The following is a 21,888-nucleotide window of genomic DNA, read 5'->3' as shown; positions in this document are numbered from 1 at the left end:
TATGTCCATCACTATTTACTTTATATATTTAGGTGTTCCTATGCTCAGTACATAAATGTTTACAAGGGTTATATCCTTTTGTTGGATTAATCCCTTTAGCACTATATAATGTCCTTCTTTGTCTCTTATCATTGCCTTTATTTTGAAGTTCACTTTGTCTGATAATAAGTATTGCTACCCCAGCTTTGTTTTTATCTATTTGCATGAAATCTTTTTCCATCCTTTTAATTTTAGTCTGTGTATATACCTTTCATTCTGTGGTCAGTCTCTTGTAAACAGCATATATAAGTATATGGGTATTGTTTTCTTTTTTTAAAGATTTTATTTATATATAGACAGAGGGGAAGGGGGGAGAGAAAGAAAGGGAAACATTTATGTGTGGTTACCTTCTGTGCACCGCCTATTGAGGACCTGGCCCACAACCCAGGCCTGTGCTCTAACAGGGAATTGAACTGGAGACCCTCTGGTTCGCAGGCCTGCGCTCAATCCACTGAGCTACACCAGCCAGGGCTATGGGTATTGTTTTCTATCTATTCAGTTACCTTGTGTCTTTTGATTGGAGCTTTTAAACCCTTCACATTTAAAGTGATTATTGATAGGTATGAACTTATTGCCATTTTATTCTTTATAACTATGTCCCTGTGTGTGTGTGTGTGTGTGTGTGTGTGTGTGTGTGTGTGTGTTTTGTCCTACTTAAAGAAGAGTCGTTTAATATTTATTGTAATACTGGCCTGCTGATAATAAAACTCCTTTAGCTTTTTCTTGTCTGGGAAGCTTTTTATTTCTCCTTCAATTTTAAATGATAGACTTGCCAAATAAAGTAGGTCCTTGCTTTTCATCACTTTGAATATTTCATGCCAATCCCTTCTGGCCTGAAACTTTTCTGCTGATAATTCAGCTTACAGTCTTATGGGAACTCCCTTGTAGGTAACTATTTTTCTTGTTGCTTTTGCCTTTGAATTTTGCCATTTTAATTATGATGTGTCTTGGTGTGGGACTCTTTGGGTTCATCTTGTTTGTGACTTTCTGTGCCTCCTAAATAAGTGTGTTTTTCTTTCACAAGGTTAAAGACGTTTTCAGTCATTAGTTCTTTGAATAGGTTATTTCATTTTATTTTTAAAGATTTTTATATATTTATTTTTAGAGAGCAGGAGAGAGGGAGAAAGATGAGAGAAACATCAGTGTGTGGTTGCCTTCTGTGTGTTCCCAACTGGGTACCTGACCTGCAACCTAGGCATGTGCCCTGACTAAGAATTGAACCAGCAACCCTTTGGTTCACAGGCCAGTACTCAATCCACTGAGCCACACCAGCCAGGAATTCAAACAGGTTCTTAATCCCTTGCTCTGTCTCCTCTCCTTCTAGTATTCTCATGATGCAGATATTGTTACACTTCATGTTGTCCAAAAGGTCCCTTAAACTGTCCTTACTTTTTTTTTCTTTTTGTTACTCTGATTGGTTGTTTTCTGTTATGTTCTCTTCCAAATCTTTCATTTGACCCTCTGCTATATCTAACCTGTTATTGATTCCTTATAGTGTGTTCCCTTTTTAAAGATTTTATTAATTTATTTTTAGAGAGAGGAGAAGAGAAGGAGAAAGAGAGGGAGTGAAACATCAATATATTAGAGAAACATCAATTGGTTTGCTTCTCACACACACCCCTACTAGGGACCTGGCCTGCAACCCAGGCATGTGCTCCAACTGGGAATTGAACTGGCTACCATTCACTTTGCAGGACATTGCCCAACTAACTGAGCCATGCTAGCCAGGGCCTTCTAGTGTCTTCTTCATTTCAGATATTGTATTCTTCACTTATTTCTGGTTCTGTATGGTTTCCATGTCCTTTTTAATGCTGTTGTAGTCCTCAATAGTTTTCTTGATCATTCTTATAACCATTTTTTTTAACTCTGTATCTGGTAAATTACTTGCTTCTACTTCCTTTATTTTTTTCCAGAGATTTCTCCTGTTCTTTCATTTAGGGCATGCTTCTTTGTCTCCTGATTTTGGCTGTCTCTTTGTGTTTGTTTCTATGTTTTAGGTAGATCTTCTGACTCCTAGTTTGGATAGGTTGGCCATATGTTGTAGGTTTCCTGTGGGACACAGTGGCACAGTATCCTTGATCACATGAGCTGGGTGCTCCAAGAATGTCCCTTGTATGTATACATGAACCTCCTGCTGTAATTGAGTCTTGATTGCTATTGGCCCATTTGTGTGTGAGGCTGCTACTCAGGCTGGCTGACTGTAAGGACTGACTTGAACCACACAGTATGAGCATACAGTGTGCTGACCATACGAAGTGGAATTTTCCTCGGCAGGGTCTGGTATCTGTCAAAACCTCCCTTTATATATGCTGCTTGTGAAGTGAATTGGAAGATCCTGCTCTAATGTTGTCTGAAGCTAGCCACTGTGTGTGCCTGTTCTGGGGCCTCTTGGGAGGAGCTCTGGTGTAGTTAGTGTCAGACACTGTCTGTGACTGGCCCTGGGCAACCTATTTGGAGCTACAAAGTAATTTATAGTTTGTGGCTGTCTCTGCTAGGCTATGGTGTGCTCAGAAAGGACAAAGTTGTATACCAACATCAGCTTTTACCAGCACCAAGCCCAGGGTTATATCAGCAAAACTCCCAAGGCACTCAGAGTTTTTCCTTTGCAAGTCTCCACCTGTCAGCTGCCTATTAGGCTCAGTCACTGAAAGAGCCTCTGTTGGCACTCAGGTTGCATGAGGAAGGTTCTCAATGAGTCAGCAGGTAGGGGCGAGTGTTCACTAGTTTGATGCAGGTCCAAACTTAGTACCAATGTTATGTCTGAGGCCACTCAGCAAATGTCTCCAGGTATACTGCCTGGCTGCCACCTACCAGGTTCTCAAGACCTTTTTGGTGGGGAAAGGTCTCAGGGAGTCATCAGGGTGAGGCCAGTGTGGTTTATCAGGCCCCAACATACCAAGATTTGGCTGCACAAAGGGAGAGCTCTGTATTGGTCCTAGAGCCACATAATTCATTCTGTCCAAAATTCTGCCAGGAGCCTGAGATCAATAAGGAAGGGCTGTCAGGAGTTAGGAAGTTGGGGCTAGTGGATCTCCAGTGAGGAGAAGGTGTTGGTCAGGCTTGTGGGAAGGTGGGAGTAGTAGCCTCCGCTTGAGTCATACAACTCAGTCTGTCCTAGATTCTGTCCAGGCCTTAGCAGAGCAGAGCCACCAGGAGTAAAGACGGTGGGACTGCCTGGACCCCAAAGGATGAGGTTAGTGGATCTCCTGTGAAGGGGAGGCACCAGTAAGGTTCACAAGAAGTTAGAAAAAATGGCCCCCACCTTAATGTCACACTACTCAGTCACCGACACTCCCTGAGTCTGTCCAGATCTCTATACCCCAGCCCAGGCAGCTGTCTCTTCAGCAGGGCATGGGCTCTGCAGGGGGGAATGACAGAGATTCCAGAGAGTGGAGCTTTACATTACCCCAGGCTGATATCCTAAAGAGTGCAGTGCTCCATCCAAGAAAGATGGCCTCTGTGGTGTGTGAGAAGAACTCAACATAGTAATCCTAGTGGCTGTCCTCACAGCTCTCTCCCCCTATAGCCACAAACCCCAATCTCTCCTCACACAACTACAATCCACTTTGCCCTCCCTCTTCTGAAGCCCAGAGTGAGTGGCTTTGAACAAGATTTTGTGCATTGGCCTTTTAGGAGTGTTCCTGTGCCTTTATCAAACTTCTATTTCTCCTTGGCAGAAAGAATCCCTGCTGATTTTCACAGCCAGATATTTGTGGGTACCTCCTCCCAGCTCTGGTGCTCTGGGATGGGTAGCTCAAGGTAGAGTGTGACCCCACATTCCTTAAGGGGAACCTTTGAAGCTAAGATACCACTGTAGAATCTCAGCCACTGCCCATGGGAAAAGGGCCAGTCCTTTTTGTGTTTCCGCACTCATACCACTCTACATGTAGCTTCTTCTATAAATCCTTGCTCATAAGACTCTTCTTCAGCTAGTCTTCAGTTGGTTATGCAGCTTGCTTCCTCTATATTTTAGTTGTATTTCCAGTTTGGTCCTGGGAGGAGGTGAGTGTAACATCTACCAGGTCTTCCACCATCTTGTACCTCCACAAGAGCCTTTCATACTCACTGGGATTCAACTCCTTCATTGCCATTCTGGGCCTCTACAATAAGGCTTCACCCCACAAGCTTTCTGAAACATTCCCCCAAGCATGAACTATCTCCATTCTTGCCAGCACTAGCTAGGTGAGGTTGCTGGACCTCATGATGCCATGAGGATGCCATGCTCACCCATAATAACTCATGTCTTCTAAAAACAACCCACTATTCCTAGAAGCCTTCCGATACAGATCTCTCCTCTTCCAGCCTGCTCTTCATACCTCAGAAAGCAAAGGACATTTGAAAGCATCTTGGTTAAATCTCCTATTTTTTACAGACAGGGATGAATTTGCCCCAAATCACAAGTTCCTCCCTCCCACTAACCTGCCTATAGAACAGTGTTATACACTTTACCTGATAATCTTTATGGATTTGAGGCTGAAGATGGTGGCATTTGCTTTTTTGGCTTTGTCTTGGCTCTAATCTCCCCCAACTGCTATGGTAGCACTGAAAGGAATAATAATACTTACTGCACAATGTTTCTTAATCAGATGTAAACAGATGGACTTATCTTTATTTTTTAAATATATTCTGGTAAAATAATGATATTTTAAATACATTATTGATAATCAAATCATGCTCAAACTAAAGCTATCTTCTTTATTAAATATCTAAAAAATCAAAGTATTCTGTTCTACTGTAAGCTCTGTGAAAAAAAGGATGACATGTCTTTCCTAGAACATAATGGGCAGAGTTACAAAAATTTGTTTAATAAATAACAGATGGAAGAGATAACTATTCTTTAACATCATTTCACACTACCTAAGTTGAAGACAGATATAAGATACATAAGCTCTAACATTCTCATTGCCATATAACAGTAATAATGTAAAATTACTTTTAAGAAATGCTAAATGACCTTTTATACTTCCTTAAGAACTTAGAGCTTTGTTGGGACTTCAAACAAGATATTTGCCCTCTGTGCCAAGATGCTAACTAATACTGGTGAAGTTTTACAGATGTTATTATAGTGAATATCTCTCCTCCTATGAAATAGTGGGAGTGCATAATAGCTCTTATCAAAGACAGCTGAAGAAATGCATCCTTGGTAAGTGAAGTTTCCCTGGGAGAGCCAAGGGGCCTGTAGCCTCATAGACCAGGACAGCATTTCTGGCTATAAGATTCCATTCAATGGCTGCCTCACCTTGTACCACAAACCTGTCAATTCATCCTGCTTTACTGAAAAGTACAAAAAGTGAAAGGGTGAGAGCATGGGCATGAGGTGTGAGCAGGCACACTCACTGTGGAGTTCTTTTTTTTTAAAGATTTTATTTATTAATTTTTAGAGAGGGAAGAGAAGGAGAAAGAGAGAGAGAGAGAAACATCAATGTGTGGTTGCTGGGGGTCATGGTCTGCAACCCAGGCATGTACCCTGACTGGGAATAGAACCTGCGACACTTTGGTTCGCAGCCCACGCTCAATCCACTGAGCTATGCCAGCCAGGTGGAGTTCTTAATAAGACATAGCTCTTTCCAAGTACCATATGATTTCACTTACACGTAGAATCTAAAGAGCAAAATAATAAACAAACAAAATTAAAGCAGACTCATAGACATAGAGAACAGACTGACGGTAGACAGAAGGGAGAAGAGTTTGGGGACTGGGTGAAAAAGGTGAAAAGACTAAAAAGTACAAATTGGTAGTAACAAAATCATCACAGCATGTAAGTAGAGTATCAAAAATATAGTCAACAATATTGTAATAACTATGCAGGGTGCCAGGTTAAGTACCGGCAACATTGGGGTAACACTTTGTAAAGTATCTGTCTAACCATTATGGTGTACACCTAAAACTAATGCAAAGTAATATTAAATGTAAGCTATAACTGAAAAATAAAAGTTTAAGAAATAAAATACAGAGCTGCTTTTAAAAAGAAATGAACAGAAAATAAAGCATTTACCACAATATTTAAAGAGAATTACAAAAAAAAGAACGCTTTCTCCATATAAGTGCCTTTTAGTCCTCTCATGTTAGTGATAGCCTACTGAATTTTAGATAACAACTAATTATTCCCTGTGTAGCTGCTAGAAAATTTAAGAGATGCTAAAAGTCTAGGATGCAACATGAATATGATGATCAGATTCTCTGAATTGTCTAGATGCTGATCCTCCCTCCCCCCAGCCACCCTGTGTGTGCAGGCCAGTGCCATATGCCCTGAAGAAAAATGACTCTAGGGCAATTTCTTTGTGCCTGATCCTGAATTCCTCCAATAGACCAAGTGTAGCACTAGAGTTGGCTACAAACAGAGGGAATTTGGCCCAAGAAAATCCTGCAAAATTTGCCAGTTTTGACGGCTAGTAAGTAACAATGTTTTAATACATTTTCAAAAATAGTCTTAGAAATTCTAAAGTGAACAGGAGTCCTCTCATCCTAAACAACATATTGGCAAACAGATGCATGATATGAAATCACTAGTTTTTTTAAGAAATAATATTCTTAAAAAACAACGTGTACCTTTTGCCAGCCAAGCACTCTCTCTTTTTCCTCAGGGCAACAGGACTACAGTCATTTCTATTCATCAGTTATATATCACCCAAACACTTTACCATCTGCTGAGGCAGGGAAGCATCTCAAATGAAGCAATGAAAGCAAGATTCATGGTCCTGGTGAGTGGCCAGCATGGCCTCTCCTCCCTCCCTAATGTCAATGAATGGCTGTGAGTCAGAAGGTGGCCCCTGTCACTGGTGAAGGCCCTACTGACAATACCAGTCCCCCAGGATCTTCCCATTATTTTCTAATGTGTAGTGATTTCCAACACAGCAAAGAGAAGCCCTTCTGCAACCTAACTAAGAGATATAATCCTGGTGAGCATAAAGTTTCAAAAAAGTAGAAATCTTTTTCCAATGGGTGTGGCAACCCTGGCCAATCTCTCATCCAAACTCACATTTGTAAAATTACAAAAAACTGTGATGATGTAGGTGATAACAATACCAGTTAACATTTGTTGAGTGTTTACTCTGTGATAATTACTAACAAGAAATGTCTCTCACTGTGGTTTTGCAAAAACTCTCAGTCATCAAGACACAGTGAACAGAACAAAACAGCTGTGGAGTCAAACAGAACTGGAGTAAGATTCTAGCTGTGCCACTAACATGCTCGATGACCTTGGGAAAATCCTTCAGTCCCTTTGGGCCTCACTGTCATCTGATAAATGGGGATACTTTTTCCCACTCTGCTCTCTTCCCAAAGATAGTACAAGTTATAGAGAAATGCCAGAGATAAGAGATGTGAAAGCTTATCAGAAATTGGAATATGCTCTTCACACACACCAGGCTTGGACAGGCTTGGTCCAAGGTCACAAAGGTGGCTAGTGGGTAGCCTGAAAGTATGGCCCAGGTGTCAGAACTCACAGGCCAAACAAGCTAAGCTGTTGTCCTCTGAGTTCAGCACAGTACAGAGATCACCACCTGGCACAGAAGACTGCTAGACACAGGAATTCCCAATGACTGACTCTCTCATCTACTGAGACCAGCTCCTCCCCCTCATACATCACTACCAGTACAGCTGCCTCTGTTTCTAATTTTCATCTTCCTCTTTCTCTCTCTCTTCCCCCACCCCTCTTCCTCTCTCATTCTCATTTATGTATATCCCTTGGCTCTTATAGATTAACAGAACTCACAGAACTGGTCCTGCAAGAATGGATTTGTTAACATCCTGGGAAATTCTGGAAATCACAGACTCTCACCATTCTTCAATTTGAAGATTTCTGTAGAAGGGGAGGAATTAATGAAATAAAAAGGTGCCCTTAGGAAAGGGTCTTCAAGAAACATGTATAAAGGACCCATAGACAAAGCCAAAGTGGGGAAGGATGGAGGGTGAGAGGTGGGGGTAGACGGGGCGGAGTGGGGGTGTGGGGGTAGGCAAATGGAGACAACTGTATCCTAACAATAAAAAAATCAATGAAAGGAAGGTGCCTTTAGGGTAGCATTGTGTGTCTCTAGAAATTTTATTTCATTTTTGCAAGTATTCTAAGATTCAGGAATTCTCTTTAACAAGTGGTTCTTCTTTGACTAGAACAGATGATGCTGTGATATCACCCTTTTTATGTCCAAGAAAATCTCATTTTTTTCAAATAATTTTATTTCAACATGGGGCAATCCAGAAGGTATATTTACAGATCATATCACACCCTGACTTACATGTCCAAAAGGATTTTAAAAATGCACATGTGTCCTGTGGAACTCAAGACAGTGTCATAGCTTCCACGGTGGCCAAGACCTCAGTTTTACTTCTCTGCCACAGTCACAGCTGTGGACTTTTAGTTTTGCCCCAAAGAGCTTTTTATATCACCATGCCACACTACACCTACAAGCTCCATCAACAAGAGAAATTATTTGCAATATTGCCAAATTGTTTGGGATCTTTTTAAACACCAGCATATTGTGGTGACAATGACTTACAAAATTCTCATAATGAATTGAGGTGGCAAACTTCCTGAGCAAAATTCTCCTAAGACGGTTAAAAAAAAAATCTGTTAGCGCTGGAAAGGAAATGAAAGTTCAACAGATTCTGCCAGAATTCTAGCATTCAAGAAAGACTGTAAACTGAGGGAAGGTAAAATGAGTAGGGGGTGATGGTTCCTTCTGAATCTCAGGGGTGGCCAGAAAGTCAGAGGGCTCCTTTTGCCTGCCACTGCACAGAAGAAATTGCCCTGGCTGTAGCATTCCAAGTGACACCTGCAAAGCACTGCCTAGTCCATAGCACCGTACCTCCCTCCGAGGGTTAACAGGCAGTGTTGGGAGAGGGTCTAGGTAGGCAGCCATTGCAGCAGCAGCAGCAGCAGCAGCAGCAACAGCCTCAAGAATCCCTGTGGTTACTCCGATAAGGAAGCCAAGAGCATGGCCATGTCTTTGCCTACTCAGAGACCCAGTCAGGAGGCCCCCTGGCAACCAGACTTGCCTTGCTCATTCCCTGGACTCCCAACACAGCCAAATTTTGTTTTAGGCAGAATGGGAGCCCTACCTGAAGCAACGCACCCCAATACACCCTCCTTGCCCCCCTTTTATGGTACTCCACGACCTCCACCAAGCCAGCATTGCGGCTGCTTGGAGAAAAATGTCCTAGCTTCAAAAGCAATTGGCTACAAGCTCTTCATAAATCATGTTTTTCCGCACCAGCCGCTGGCATGGGTTTGTAAATCACCGAGCAGTTTCTCAAGGTTCAACCCCACAAGGGGTCGGAGCAACGTCCCAGCCCTCCCTTCAACCCACGGGGTGCCCCTTGCATTGGAAAAACGCCGCGGATGCCTGGCGTGCAGCCAGTAGAGAGGGGTGCAAGCTGAGTAACACGAGCTCTCTCTCCGGTGTCCTCAATAAGCGGCAGAGGGGCACCTAGTCTCTGGGGAGAGCAGATCCAAAGGAGAGAAAGGAGTGGAGAGGCGACAAAAGTCAGCCTGAAAGAGAAAAATCAGAAATGGTGAAAGAGAAAGAAGAGAAGCAAAGTGAGAGAAGAAAACGGAAGAAGGCAAGATCAAGACAAGATCAGGAGCACCAGAAAGAGGGAAAGACAAATAGGGGAAGCGAAAATAAAAGGGGGGGGAAAGAATTTGGGAGTGGGAAAGAGTACGAAATTGATTCAGAACAGGAGTGAGGAGAAGAGCGAGGACAGGTGAGGCTCAGGATCACTACACAACGCAGTTCTTTCAAGCGTTCCAGTTCGGAGTCTGCGTGCGGTACTCTGTCCCAATCAGCGGGTGGGGGGCGCTCGTTCCTGGCCTCCTGACCTCTTCCCCCGTGCTCCCTCACAGTCAACCAGCAGATCCACCGAAGACAGACAGGCGTCCCCGGGCAGGAGCTGACAAGCGTCTTGTGGCCGCCAACGTCCGCGCCAGGACACCTGGCGCCTGCCCAGCAGAGGAGCAACTGCTGAGTGGCCGAGGTGAGTATTGGATCGCAGGCACCTTCCAGCCGCGCCTCCCCCAGCTCAGCCCACCCAGGCCCAGGTCCGGTCCCGCACACCTCGGGCGCGCACTCACCTAGATGGTCTCTGCCTGGCGTCGCGCTTGCCATCCACCACAGCGGGCACACAGCTGGTAAGCTCAGTCCAGTCGGCGTGCAGCCCGCAGCTCCAGCCTGTGGAGAACCTGGAGAAGAGCCAGGTCTCCCGCTTACCCGGCCGGTGGCAAGTGCATTTCTTCTGACCCACGCGGCATTCGCAAGGCTGCTCCAACTGGATGTTTCGCACCAGGTGGCGGCCAAAAGTGGTACCCCCTGTCTTCTGGATATGCAGGAACACGATCAGGTCATCGCCGTTGATATCGAAGTCTACCTTGCGCAGGAGATCGCCTCGGCTGAAATTGTAACGGGGCACGAACCTGGCGGAGCTCTCATCCTCTGAGCTGTAAGGGTCCGGCATAGGAGAGCTGAACGCCTGAAGACGGAGGAGCTGGCATTCTGTGCCAGGGCACACATATTGCAGGACGATCACGGCGAATAGGAACAGCATCACCAAAGCCAGCAGCAGCTTGTTGGATTTCTCATCCATATTCCCGACGCTGGGGGAAACCCAAGTTCGTTACGTCAATCCCGCAGCTCAGCCCGCGCTCGCCGTGCGCCCGCAACCCCCCTCCCACTGGCGCCGCTGTTGCGCCCCTTTCCCCCCTCCCCTCCACACAGAGTACTTCACCTCGGCGGCAGCCGCGGCGGCGGTGGCGCCCTTCCTCGCTTCCTTCCTTCCCGGCAGGCTCAGCGCTGTGGCTTCTGCCGCACACCCCCCACCCCCCCACCCCCCCCACCCCCCCCACCCCCCCACCCCCCCCACCCCCCCCACCCCCCCCACCCCCCACCCCCCACCCCCCACCCCCCCCCCCCCACTCCTTCCCGCTGGCCGCCTGCCCTCTCCCGGCGCCGGAGTTCTCAGGAGCCGTTTCGCGGGGTTTCATACCCCTAGAACCCCAGTTGCCCCACTTCCCAACTCACACCCCAGGTCCGCGCCCCCTTGCGTCTCCCTCCACTCTCGGTGGCTTCGTGGCTCCCATCCCCATCCCAATTCGTCCACCACACTCTCCCAGGAGCTTCTTTTCCCCAAGTCCCCTAGTCGCTTACGCCGCCAACTCCCAGCCTGCCCAAGTGGGCTTCCTCCCCTTGTCCCCCCTCCCAAGCCTTCCGCTTTCTCCCACCCGGTTGCCCACCTTGGAGGCCGCCTGGAGTGAGATCGGAGTAGGGTGTGCTGAGTTCCCCTTGGGGAAGGAGTCAGCCGGCAGCTTGACTAGCTAGCAGAGACGCTGCGCTGCCAGTGCCCGCAGAGGAACCTCGGGGAGGGAGCCACAGCGTGGTCAAAAGCACGCTGCGTCCCCGTAGAGCGCCCAAGCCCCGTTGCCCCGAGCCAGCTGGAACTTTGCACCCTTCCCTTCCCCTCATGCCTGCCTTCCCTCCTCGCACGGCTCCCTCTCACAGAGGCCAGGAAGTGCGAATCCTGTTTTCGCTTAAAACGTACCTGGCTAGCGGGCCGAAAATCTTGGAGAAGATCGCACCGAGCACGTGCTTCAGCGAGTGGCCCAGGGCTGCCAGGCCCCGAGTGAGCAGGGCCCGGCAGAGGGAGCCCAGGTCCCAGCGTCTCCTGAGGTCGTGCATCCGCCTGCGGCGGCCTCGGGGCAGCAGCGTGAAGAGTAGGGTGCGTGCGTCTCCCGCCAGGGAGGAAGACGCCTTTAGGGACTCGTGTAGCAGCTGGGAGTTGAATCCGTGAGACACACCCCTAGGAGGGCCAGCACGGACTGAGGCGGCGACTGATCCGGGCCGGCTCTCTGCCAATTCAGTCTCTACTCTGGAATGTCGGCGGGGACAGGTGGTGCGGGCGGGCTCTCCTTGCTCCGATTGCAGTGTCCGCCTAAGCATCCGGGCTGCACACTCAGACAGTGCCATTCCCCCCTTCAGGCAACTCAGGGTACTAAGGATCAGGAGCGAGCTTGAATTTATGTAATACTGCCTCACGCCTAAAAGCTCTACTCACTTCACAAGCAGAGGACCTGGGTTTTCTCTGGTCACTCCAGTGAGCGCATCACTCCACTTTGGCTCGTAATTTCAACCTCCCCTAAAATAGCAAAGGCACAAATTGGACCTTTTTCTCCCCCTTTGCCAGTTTCCATTCTCCAACGGAAGTGGGAGCATTTTCTGAAAAGGTAAGACAGCATGAAGGAAAGCATGAACAAAAAACGTTACAGAATGGAAGTGTGATTTTTTTTTGGAGCAGACACTCACCATTCTTTTTGCTGAATCCCTGGCTTCAAGCACTGTGCCTACAGGAAGTTTTCATTTATATAAGGTTTACTGAAGGAAAGATACATGAGTAAATACTGTATCAGAGTGGGGGCATCTAATCAAATGTGATGTGAAAAATGAGGAAACTAAAACCTAGAGAGAGAAAGAAATGTGCCCAAAGTCACACAGCAGAGCCCCAGGATTTGAATCCAAGATACCAGAAACCATCCACCCGTCCATCTAATAAACAAGTGCACCCTCAGCCTCCCTTGTCTTTTTGCCTGAAAGACAAGGAATGTTAGTAAGGATTGGCAAGGAAAGAAGGGGATGTCTCCAGGACAAGATCATCAGGAACTCAGGGCTCAGACTGTTCCCATATGATTGACCCGGTGGACCTTGCTGTATATAAGGAATTGGTGTTTCTGTGAATGAATACTCTGTGTCAATTCCACTGCTGCAGAAGTAGCACGGGGTGGCAGCAGTATTTCAGAACAATGCTGTTGGGACTGGAGGTGGGGGGCAGTTATCTGAGTCCTGGGGTGGGAGCAAGTTTCTCCAGAGACAGGATCTCCCTATATCTCTTTGAGAACATTTGGCCTCTCGCTGAGCCCTGCTCCATCCTTCCTGTTCTTTCTGTGCAATGACGTAGCAAGCACTGGTCTAGGTGTCCTGTGAAGCTGTCACTTCCTGGCTGAGCAGCCCTGGGATAATCACTTGCCCTTCCTGAGCCTCAGTTTCCTTTTCTGTAAAATAGGATGAATCCTTCCTTTTGATCATCTGGATCACTGTGACAGTTATCTTTAGGCAATTCCAAATGTAAAGCTGTGTTTACTTGATGCTCCAAGCTCAAATGTGCCAACAGAGTCATAGGTCAATTAAGTAAGGGGCCCTTCTTGGGTGATTTCATAGCTGTGCTCCCTGCTCTTAGCTCCCCTCAGACTTCCTCAGTCCTTTCATGTGTCACCAAACCTACTGGGGACAGTGAACGTCCCTTTGTCCACCTTGTAGGCATGAAGCTTGGGAATCCTGCATTTCAGGAATCCCACCTATCCCTGGGCTCCAGAGGAACACTCTGACTGATGAACTTACACTAAGGAACCAGGTGCAGCACCTTAGCTTCCCTCTAGAGCTCCCCTGACCCCCCAGGCTTGTGGAACATGCCTACTCCCTCTGAAGGCTGAAGCCATGGGGGTGGTCCAGGAGTTCAGCTTGCCAGCTGTCCCTATCTTCTCCTCCATCAACCACACAGTCAATCTCTTTCGTCCATCCAGTAGGTGGCTCTCATCATGGTGTCATATGGGAACCCCTCTGCCATTACACCATTATAATGGAATTAGGAGTCTTTAGGAAAACACTTCTGAAACAGGTAGGTCATGCGTTCATGTCCCCAGCAATTAACCCTGGAGATTCTACTTTAAGAGAGGTTCATGGGATTGGAACATGGGAAAGTGCCTTTGGTGGAGGTGAGGGTGAGGGAGTAGTAGCCAATATTGGGAAAAATAAGGAATTACTCATTTAGGTGGTAAAAAGGAGCATATGCACACATGCTTGTGCATGCACATGCATACACCTTTACAGTCCAATCCTCAGAGAACAGAGCAGTCATGTTGTTAGTTGCACAGGAAAAGAAGGAAGAGGATGGGGCTGTGAAGTCCAGTTTCTGAGATCTAATATGTAACTAATTTTCTAGTGTGGGTACCTACAGTAGCTCACTGGAGAGTATTTGCATTTACAAGCCTTTCCTCCATGCTCTAGGAAAAACAAAGAAATGCTTTTCTCATTGTAGATTTCATATATCAGGGCTCCTAAAAGTGGAAGAGAATTGTTTTTGGGGTCAACAGGGGTCCCACGAGTTTCAAAGGATCCTTCCCAGGGTGAATAGGCTTCCTGCTAAGAAGAGGGAATTCTTCCTATGTGTCTCCCAAGAGCAGTGTTCTCCTTAGGCCAGCTTGTGCCTCAGCAGGAAGTGCCAACACTTGCAATCCTGGGCTGACCCCACCTTCCAGAACCTGGTTCCTTTCAGGAATTTAAGAACACAGATCCTGATACTCAGAAATCAGCTTTGTTTTGGAGATTGGGGTGAGATGCAAAAGAGGAAGAGAATTGCCTGAATTGTCAGGACTTTGGTTTAACATCTTATTTCTTAGACCCACCAGGCTTTCTCCATGTGTATGTGTTTGGGATTGAGAACTTGGAAAGTGAAGAGACCTCTGCAGTCTGAGCAGGAATTCTGTTTGTCTCCACAGTGTGGTATGCTTTTCAATAGTTTTACAAAACCATCCTTCCATGGTTTCCACAAAAAGTTGAGGATTTAGGGAATGATGGTAAAGGTCAGCTTGATTACATACTAAGCAGTGTACTTCCAGGCATTTATTTGGTTGCTGTAATCTGAGAGGACAGCAGGAGGTATTTGAGACAGCACAAGCCTGTGAATCCAGAGACCTGGATTCTTGTCTTGACTCTGCCACTAATGAGACCCTGTATGACTGTGAAGAAGCCACTTGCTCACTCTTGAGCTCAGCTTCCCTATTTGTAAGAAGACAAAATTGATACTGTGATTCGAACACTTTCCTAATCTAACATTCCAGTTCACATGCATTGTTGTCTTCCTCAAGGGCCAAACGCTCAGTGCCTCATCTCAGGGGAAAGCATAGACTTGGTCCTTGATGATTTCTGTGACATTTTGTTGGGTCCCACCAGGCAATCAGCAACTGAACTTAATTCTGAACCTTTGTAACAGGGTTGTCAGCAGGGTCCCCTGTTCAAATTGGAACAGACAGTGAAAACTTAATGTCAAATAAAGTGCTGGCATTCTTTAAAGTTTAGCATAAAACACTAATAAAATATGTCCCCCCTGCCTTCCTGAGCATTATGCTCAATCCTGACTTTCCAGCTGTCACTAATCTTTTTTACAAAAATGTTCATGTGCTCAGTAATAGACAATTTTTGTCACAAAAATTGAAAGTATGCAAAGTATTGAGTCAAATTATTTCTGTCTTTATATGAGTCTCTCCAAACTGAATGAGCAGCAGTACTTAATGAAGGCACTATTCTTTTTTAAAAAAATATTGTTTAAAGACTTTATTTATTTATTTTTAGAAAGAGGGGAAGGGAAGGAGAAAGAGAAGGAGAGAAACACCAATGTGTGGTGTGTGGTTGCATCTCACTCACAACCCAGGCGTGTACCCTAACAAGGAATCGAACCAGTGACCCTATAGTTCACAGGCAAGCACTCAATGCACTGAACCACACCAGCTAGAGATGAAAGCATTGTTCTGCAATCCATGCTTTAAAATTACAAATGGTTTGAGTGTCTTACATCTATCAATCTCAACAGTCACCTATCCCTCCTAACCCACAAAACACTGAGTTTTCTTTGTTTACCTTTATAAAACACAAGATTCAAATATTAAAAGAAGAGGATAATACCAGGGTAATGTGTATGCTAAATGAATGTCTGCTGCAAAAGCAAGATGATACCTGGAATGGGGTTCATGGAAGTCCCTGAACATGCAGACCAATGACTGCCCTTCTCTTGATGTAGGATTCCAACCATTTCACTAACAGTGAAACTGTTCACTTCTCTCTGACAGTAAATGGAAGAGTCAACTCATATAGGGTTTTTACAGCTATGATAACCCAAGGCCTAGGGACCATGCGCAGTAGGACAGACTTGGCTCCTGTCACAGTCACATCACTTCTTTGTGCCTCAGTCTCTGCTCTTATAAAATAACCTGACCAGATACCTTCAAAAAGCTGGTTAGTAGTATAGTAAAGAGGAGTCCAATCTCAAATGAGCTTTTTTAAAAAAGAAGTAGCATAGGTTTGGAAAGCTCATCACCCCAAGATTTAGTCATAGGTCTCTGAGCTCTCTTAATGCCTCATTTTTCTCATACTCAAAAATGGGGCTAAGGATAGCTACCTTATTGGATTGTAATGTGAGTTAACTAAAATAATCTATTGAGAGCACTTAATCTAGTTCCTGGGAAAGTAGACCTTCTGTATCTTCATTTCTCTTCCTTTTTGACTCTCAGCACCCTTGGTTTGAGCTCTTTGGTATATTTAATGACAGGTGGTTGGCCATGAGCCTAATTGTGACCTAGGGTGGCTTTGGCCTCATCTCATTCCTTTATCTGCTCTCTTTCCTCACCCCCTTCAGACTTCCCCAGTGCTCTTCTGTTTGGTGTCCCATGGGGAAGGATACCCTCTGATCCATTCAATTACACTGAGAAGTGAGACATCTGCAAGCGAGGGGGAAGAGGGCAATGCTTACTCCTGATGAAGGATTGCTGAAACGAAATGCTATGAAATGTGTATAACAGCGTAACGGAGAGGATATTTGGGAAGCTGAGGTAGAGAGTACAAAAGAGTTATAAGTAGAGAATTTACAAGGCTAACCCCACTCTAAACTATGGTCACTAATTTTCAGCTGCATCCACTTCAAAAATAAATAGTTGATCAACTGGTCAAACTACAGCAGTGAGGTTGAAAAACAGTAGTTTTGCATGAGCTAGAGCTGAGCCCTGGGCCAGCAGCACTAGCTCACAGTGTCAGAGTAGAGAAGCACCAAGAAGGATGCCATGAAAACAATGTCTGAAGTCTCAGTTTTGCCTCTAGCACACTGTGTGACTCTGGGCCAATTGCTTGACATAGCTGGGACTTACTTGCTGACCTTGGTAAACTGAGAGGCTGCATTAGATTACCCTGAAGGCCTATTCCAGCAGGAGCTTTCTGTGATATAAGCTATGCTAGCTAATGAGAACAGCTGGGGAAGGACACCACTCTCTTTTGCCTTTGTGTCAAAAATGTCGGCAAAAAATGCAGTATCAAAGATGACCCTCCAGCTAGCTAGTAGCTGACTCAGGAAAGCAGGACTTACTGAGAAGCAAACTTTCTTAGATCACATGAGTAAGATGGAAACTTGAAAAGAAGTCTTCTGGGCTTCTACTGACTGACTTGGGTGAAATTCAAAACTGAAAGATTGGGGGAAAGAGTTGAGAACTGACCTGTAACTGACACAAAAGCCCTGGGTAGGTTTAACAATGATAATAATAACAAGAAGCCCTGGCTGGTGTGGCTCAGTAGACTGAGCACTGGACTGTGAACTGAGAGGCAACCACACATCAGTGTTTCCCTCCCTCTCTTTCTCCCTCCCTTCTCCTCTTTCTTACAATAAGTAAATAAAATCTTTTAAAATAAGAATAAAAATTGGACTTCTGGCAAGATAGAGGAATAGGTGGATGCACCATACCTCCTCACACAACCAAGATTAGAACAACAATAATTTACAGATAGAATAACACCCAGAACTGATAGAGGATTTATCTGAATGGAAGTCGGACAGCCAAGAAGTTGAAGTAGACCCATACATCCAGACTGGTAGGAGAGGACGAGCCAGGCGGGCACAGGTTGGTGGCGTGTGGAGGTCAGGGAAAACTTGGTGCAAAATCTGCGCGACAGCCATCCGGGGCGCAAGAACTCAGCGGTGATCCCTGAGTGTGCAAGCTGCGGCTGGGGGACCCAGTGAGGCGGCAATTGTGGACCAGGGCAGAGCTTGCAGCCCAGGATCCCAGAGAAGGGACTGAGATTCCAGGAGAATGGAACTACCGCCATTGTTCCCTCCCGTCCCCGCTCCCGCCCCCGCCCCCACATATAATGTCACAATCTAGCGACTGGGGTGCCCAGCCCCGTTGAACACCTAAGGCTCCGCCCCTCACCTTAACAAGAGTGACCAGACCGGAAAAAAAAAGGAGAGACGGGGAGAGACATGTTTCTGACAGAACAGATCAGTCCCCCAGGACTCATCCTTTTGAACAACCAAGAAACAGCCAATCTATCAGATGCACAGTTCAAAACACTGGTGATCAGAAAGCTCACAGAATTGGTTGATTTTGGGCACAAATTAGATGGAAAGATGCAGGTTACCATAAAAGAGATGCAGGAAGATACACGGAGGAGAGCCAATAGTGAAGGGAAGGAAACTGGGTCTCAAAACAATACAGTGGACCAGAAGGAAGACAGAATCAACCAAGCAGGAAAGCATGATGAAATAAGAATTCAAAAAAACGAGGAGAAGCTTAAGAACATCCAGGACACCTTTAAATGTTCCAACATCCGAATTATAGGGGTACCAGAAGGGGAAAGGGAAAAGCAACAAATTGAGCACGTATTTGAACAAATAATAAAGGAGAACTTCCCCAATCTGGCAAAGGAAATAGTCTTCCAAGAAATCCAGGAAGCTCAGAGAGCCCCAAAGAAGTTGGACCCAAGAAGAAACACACCAAGGCACATCATAATTACATTAGCCAAGGTAAAAACGAAGGAGAGAATCCTAGAAGCAGCAAGAGATAAGGGGACAGTAACCTACAAAGGAGTTCCCATCAGACTGTCAGTTGATTTCTCCAAAGAGACCTTACAGGCAAGAAGGGGCTGGAAAGAAATATTCCAAGTCCTGAAAGACAAGGACCTACATCCCAGATTGCTCTATCCAGCAAAGCTCTCATTTAGAATGGAAGGGCAGATAAAGTGCTTCTCAGATAAGGTCAAGTTAAAGGAGTTCATCATCACCAAGCCCTTATTTTATGAAATGCTAAAGGGACTTATCTAAGAAAAGAAGATAAAGAAAAAAACATGTATAGTAAAAGGACAGCAAACTCACAATTATTAACAACCACACCTAAAGCAAAACCAAAAACAAACTAAGCAAACAACTAGAACAGGAACAGAACCACAGAAATGGAGGTCACATGGAGGGTTAGCAACAGGGGGGTGGGAGGAGGAAAGAGAGGGAAAAGGTATAGAGAATAAGTAGCATAGAATGCAGGTTGAAAATAAATAGGGGGAGGGCAAGAATAGTATGGGAAAAATAGAAGCTAAAGAACTCATAAGTATGACACATGGACATGAACTAAAGGGGGGGAATGTGGGTGGAAGAGGGGGTACAGGGTGGAGGGGAGAAAAGGGGGGAAATGGGACAACTGTAATAGCATAATCAATAAAATATATTAAAAAAAGAAATACACAGCAAAAATAAATAAATTAATTAATTAAATAAGAATAAAAAAAGAATAGTTCAGGAAAAAACTAAATTATTTTTCAATTTTTTATCCTCACCTGAGAACATTTTTCATTGTTTTTAGAGAGAGAGGAAGAAAAATAGAGGCAAACATCTTTGTGAGAGAGAAGCATTGATTGGCTGGCACCTGTATGCACCCAAACTAGGAATTGAACCCACAACCTAGGTATGTACCCTAACCAGAAATCAAACCAGCAACCTTTCAGTTACATGATGGTACTCCAACCAACTGAGCCACACCAACCAGGGCAACAAATATATGAGAGAAATCTTACATGTCAAACTAAATGAAAATTAATTTTTAATAAGAGAAAGACTAGTAGTGAATAAAGCCTTTAACTGGGCTTTACAGCAAAACCTAGAGACACACCTACTTTTTATGTACATATTTTGAAGGTCCACACTTCACTAAATGCCATTAGGATGCAGAAAAGCTACATTAGAGCACTGCTGGCGGGGAACAAACTTGGTAATGGGAATGCAGAATGGTGCAGCCACTGTGGAAAGCAGTACCTCAAATAATTAAATATGGAACTGCCTTTTGACCCACTGATTCCACTTCTGAGAATATATACAAAGAAACCCAAAATACTAATCCAAAAGAATATTTGTATATGTACCCCTATGTTCATTGTAACATTATTTACAATTGCTAAGATTTTGAAGCAGCCCAAGTGCCCACCAGTGGATGAATGGATAAAATAGCAGTGGTATATTTACACAATGGAATATTACTTGGCCATTAAAAAGAAGAAAATCTTAACTATTATGACAACATGGATGGAACTGGAGAGTATTATGCTAAGTGAAATAAGCCAGTTGGAGAAAGACAAATACCATATGATCTCACCCATATGTGGAATCTAATGAACAAAATAAACTGATGAACAAAATAGAAACAGACGCATGGATACATGGAATAGACTGACAGCTGTCAGAGGGGAAGGGGGTTGAGGTAAAAAAGGGGCTGGGTAAAAAAGATGAAAAGATTAAGCAAAGAAAAAACTCATAAACACAGACAACAGTATGGTGATTGCCAGAGGGAAAAGGGGGTAGGGGAGGCAGAAGAGGATAAAGAGGAGGTAAATGATGATGGAAGGAGATTTGACTTAGGGTGGTGAACACACAATACAATATATAGATGATGTGTTATAGAATTATATACCCGAAACCTATGTAATTATGTTAACCAATGGCACCCCAATAAGTTCAATAAAATTTTTAATAAAAGACACTTTGAACTTTCATCTTTGCTGAAAAAAACTTGCTTTAGTGGGTATCATCTTGTGGAAGATTTACCTGAAGCAGAAGACAATATTAAAATCCCTAATGAGGAGACAAAAATGCAAGTTGGTAGGGCTGAATGAAAGGTTAGAAATGTGACTGGGCATGGTTAAGATGAGGACAACATGTCGATGATGCCAGTTACAGTGCTCTGCACAGTGGTAAGAGATGGCTGGACTTGGTGATGTCTCCTGTAAGCTAATCCAAGAATGCTTAGCAAACTATGCCAATAATAACTCCTGTACTGAAAATTTATTATGTGTTTGTTTTTTTACCAGACACTTTACACACCTTCTTTCAATTAACATTCTCAGCAACCCCATGAGTTAGTTAACTTTTGTACTTATTTTACAGATGAATAAAGTGGCATTCAGAGTTATAGCCACACAGCTAGGAAATAGTGGAACTGGGACTGGGACCCAAATTGTGTCTAATTAGACAGCCTATAATAACTCTGTTGCTCCAATGATTCTCATCCAGCTCAAGGATGTCTTGGCATGACCTGGAGAGTATGAGTCATCCTGCCCCAAAATAGCATTATCAAGAGACTGAGATAGGCATCAATCCTAGGCAAGAGAGTCGGTCAAAGAGGAATCATCAGGTGTATGTGTGTGTGTACATGTGCACATGTGTGAGCTCATGCACATGCTCTGAGGGCACTGAAGGAAATAGAGGGCAGGGTCCCAGAGCCAGAACTTTAGCAAAGAGAGAAGTAGAGATCCAGACACTGCTGATGGGGCAATTCAATATATACATAGCCTTGGGATGTCACTCACACTAGTCTGATACTGTTATTTTTTGGAATTGTCATGAGCAACCTTGTCCAGTTTACTAAGCAATAACCTAGAAGGCTAGGACCTTAGCTTCTTCATTTAAAGAAATTCCCCATAGTGCCCAATAACGATAATATTTGGTTTAGGGCTTTTCAGTTTACCAAATACTTTCACAAACACTGACTGGACCTTGACAACTTAGCAAAACAGCTGTTATTGTCCTCACCTTATATGTGAGGAAATATAGTCTCTGGGGCCTGAAGGAATTTGGCCAAGGGCACACAGCTTGCATGAAGTTGCCACTGTTGACCACTCCCTTAATCTGTCCAGGTACACATGCCAACACGAGGTAATGCCCAGAGGACCTCACAAAGGATGTAGCAGTGAGTAGATGCTCAAGAGATGTTATTTTCCCCCTAACTTGAGG

General features: G+C 44.8%; 1 protein-coding gene across 1 annotated transcript in view; it reads right to left on the bottom strand.

The window, feature by feature from the left end:
• HS6ST2 (heparan sulfate 6-O-sulfotransferase 2) overlaps positions 1 to 11,993 on the bottom strand; it is a 303,663-nt gene extending 291,670 nt beyond the window's left edge. The window contains exons 1-2 of the mRNA XM_045852310.1: positions 11,569 to 11,993; positions 10,109 to 10,627 (exon numbers count right to left, since the gene is read on the bottom strand). Of these exons, the coding sequence (XP_045708266.1) occupies positions 10,109 to 10,627; positions 11,569 to 11,993 (944 nt within the window). The remainder of the gene's footprint in view (positions 1 to 10,108; positions 10,628 to 11,568) is intronic.
• Positions 11,994 to 21,888: the final 9,895 nt, after the last annotated feature.

The sequence above is a fragment of the Phyllostomus hastatus genome, unplaced genomic scaffold (assembly GCF_019186645.2).
Source record: "Phyllostomus hastatus isolate PE091 unplaced genomic scaffold, TTU_PhHast_1.1 phas_contig_90, whole genome shotgun sequence".
In the NCBI taxonomy this organism is placed as follows: Eukaryota; Metazoa; Chordata; class Mammalia; order Chiroptera; family Phyllostomidae; genus Phyllostomus; species Phyllostomus hastatus.
This window is presented reverse-complemented; position numbering and strand designations above follow the sequence as displayed.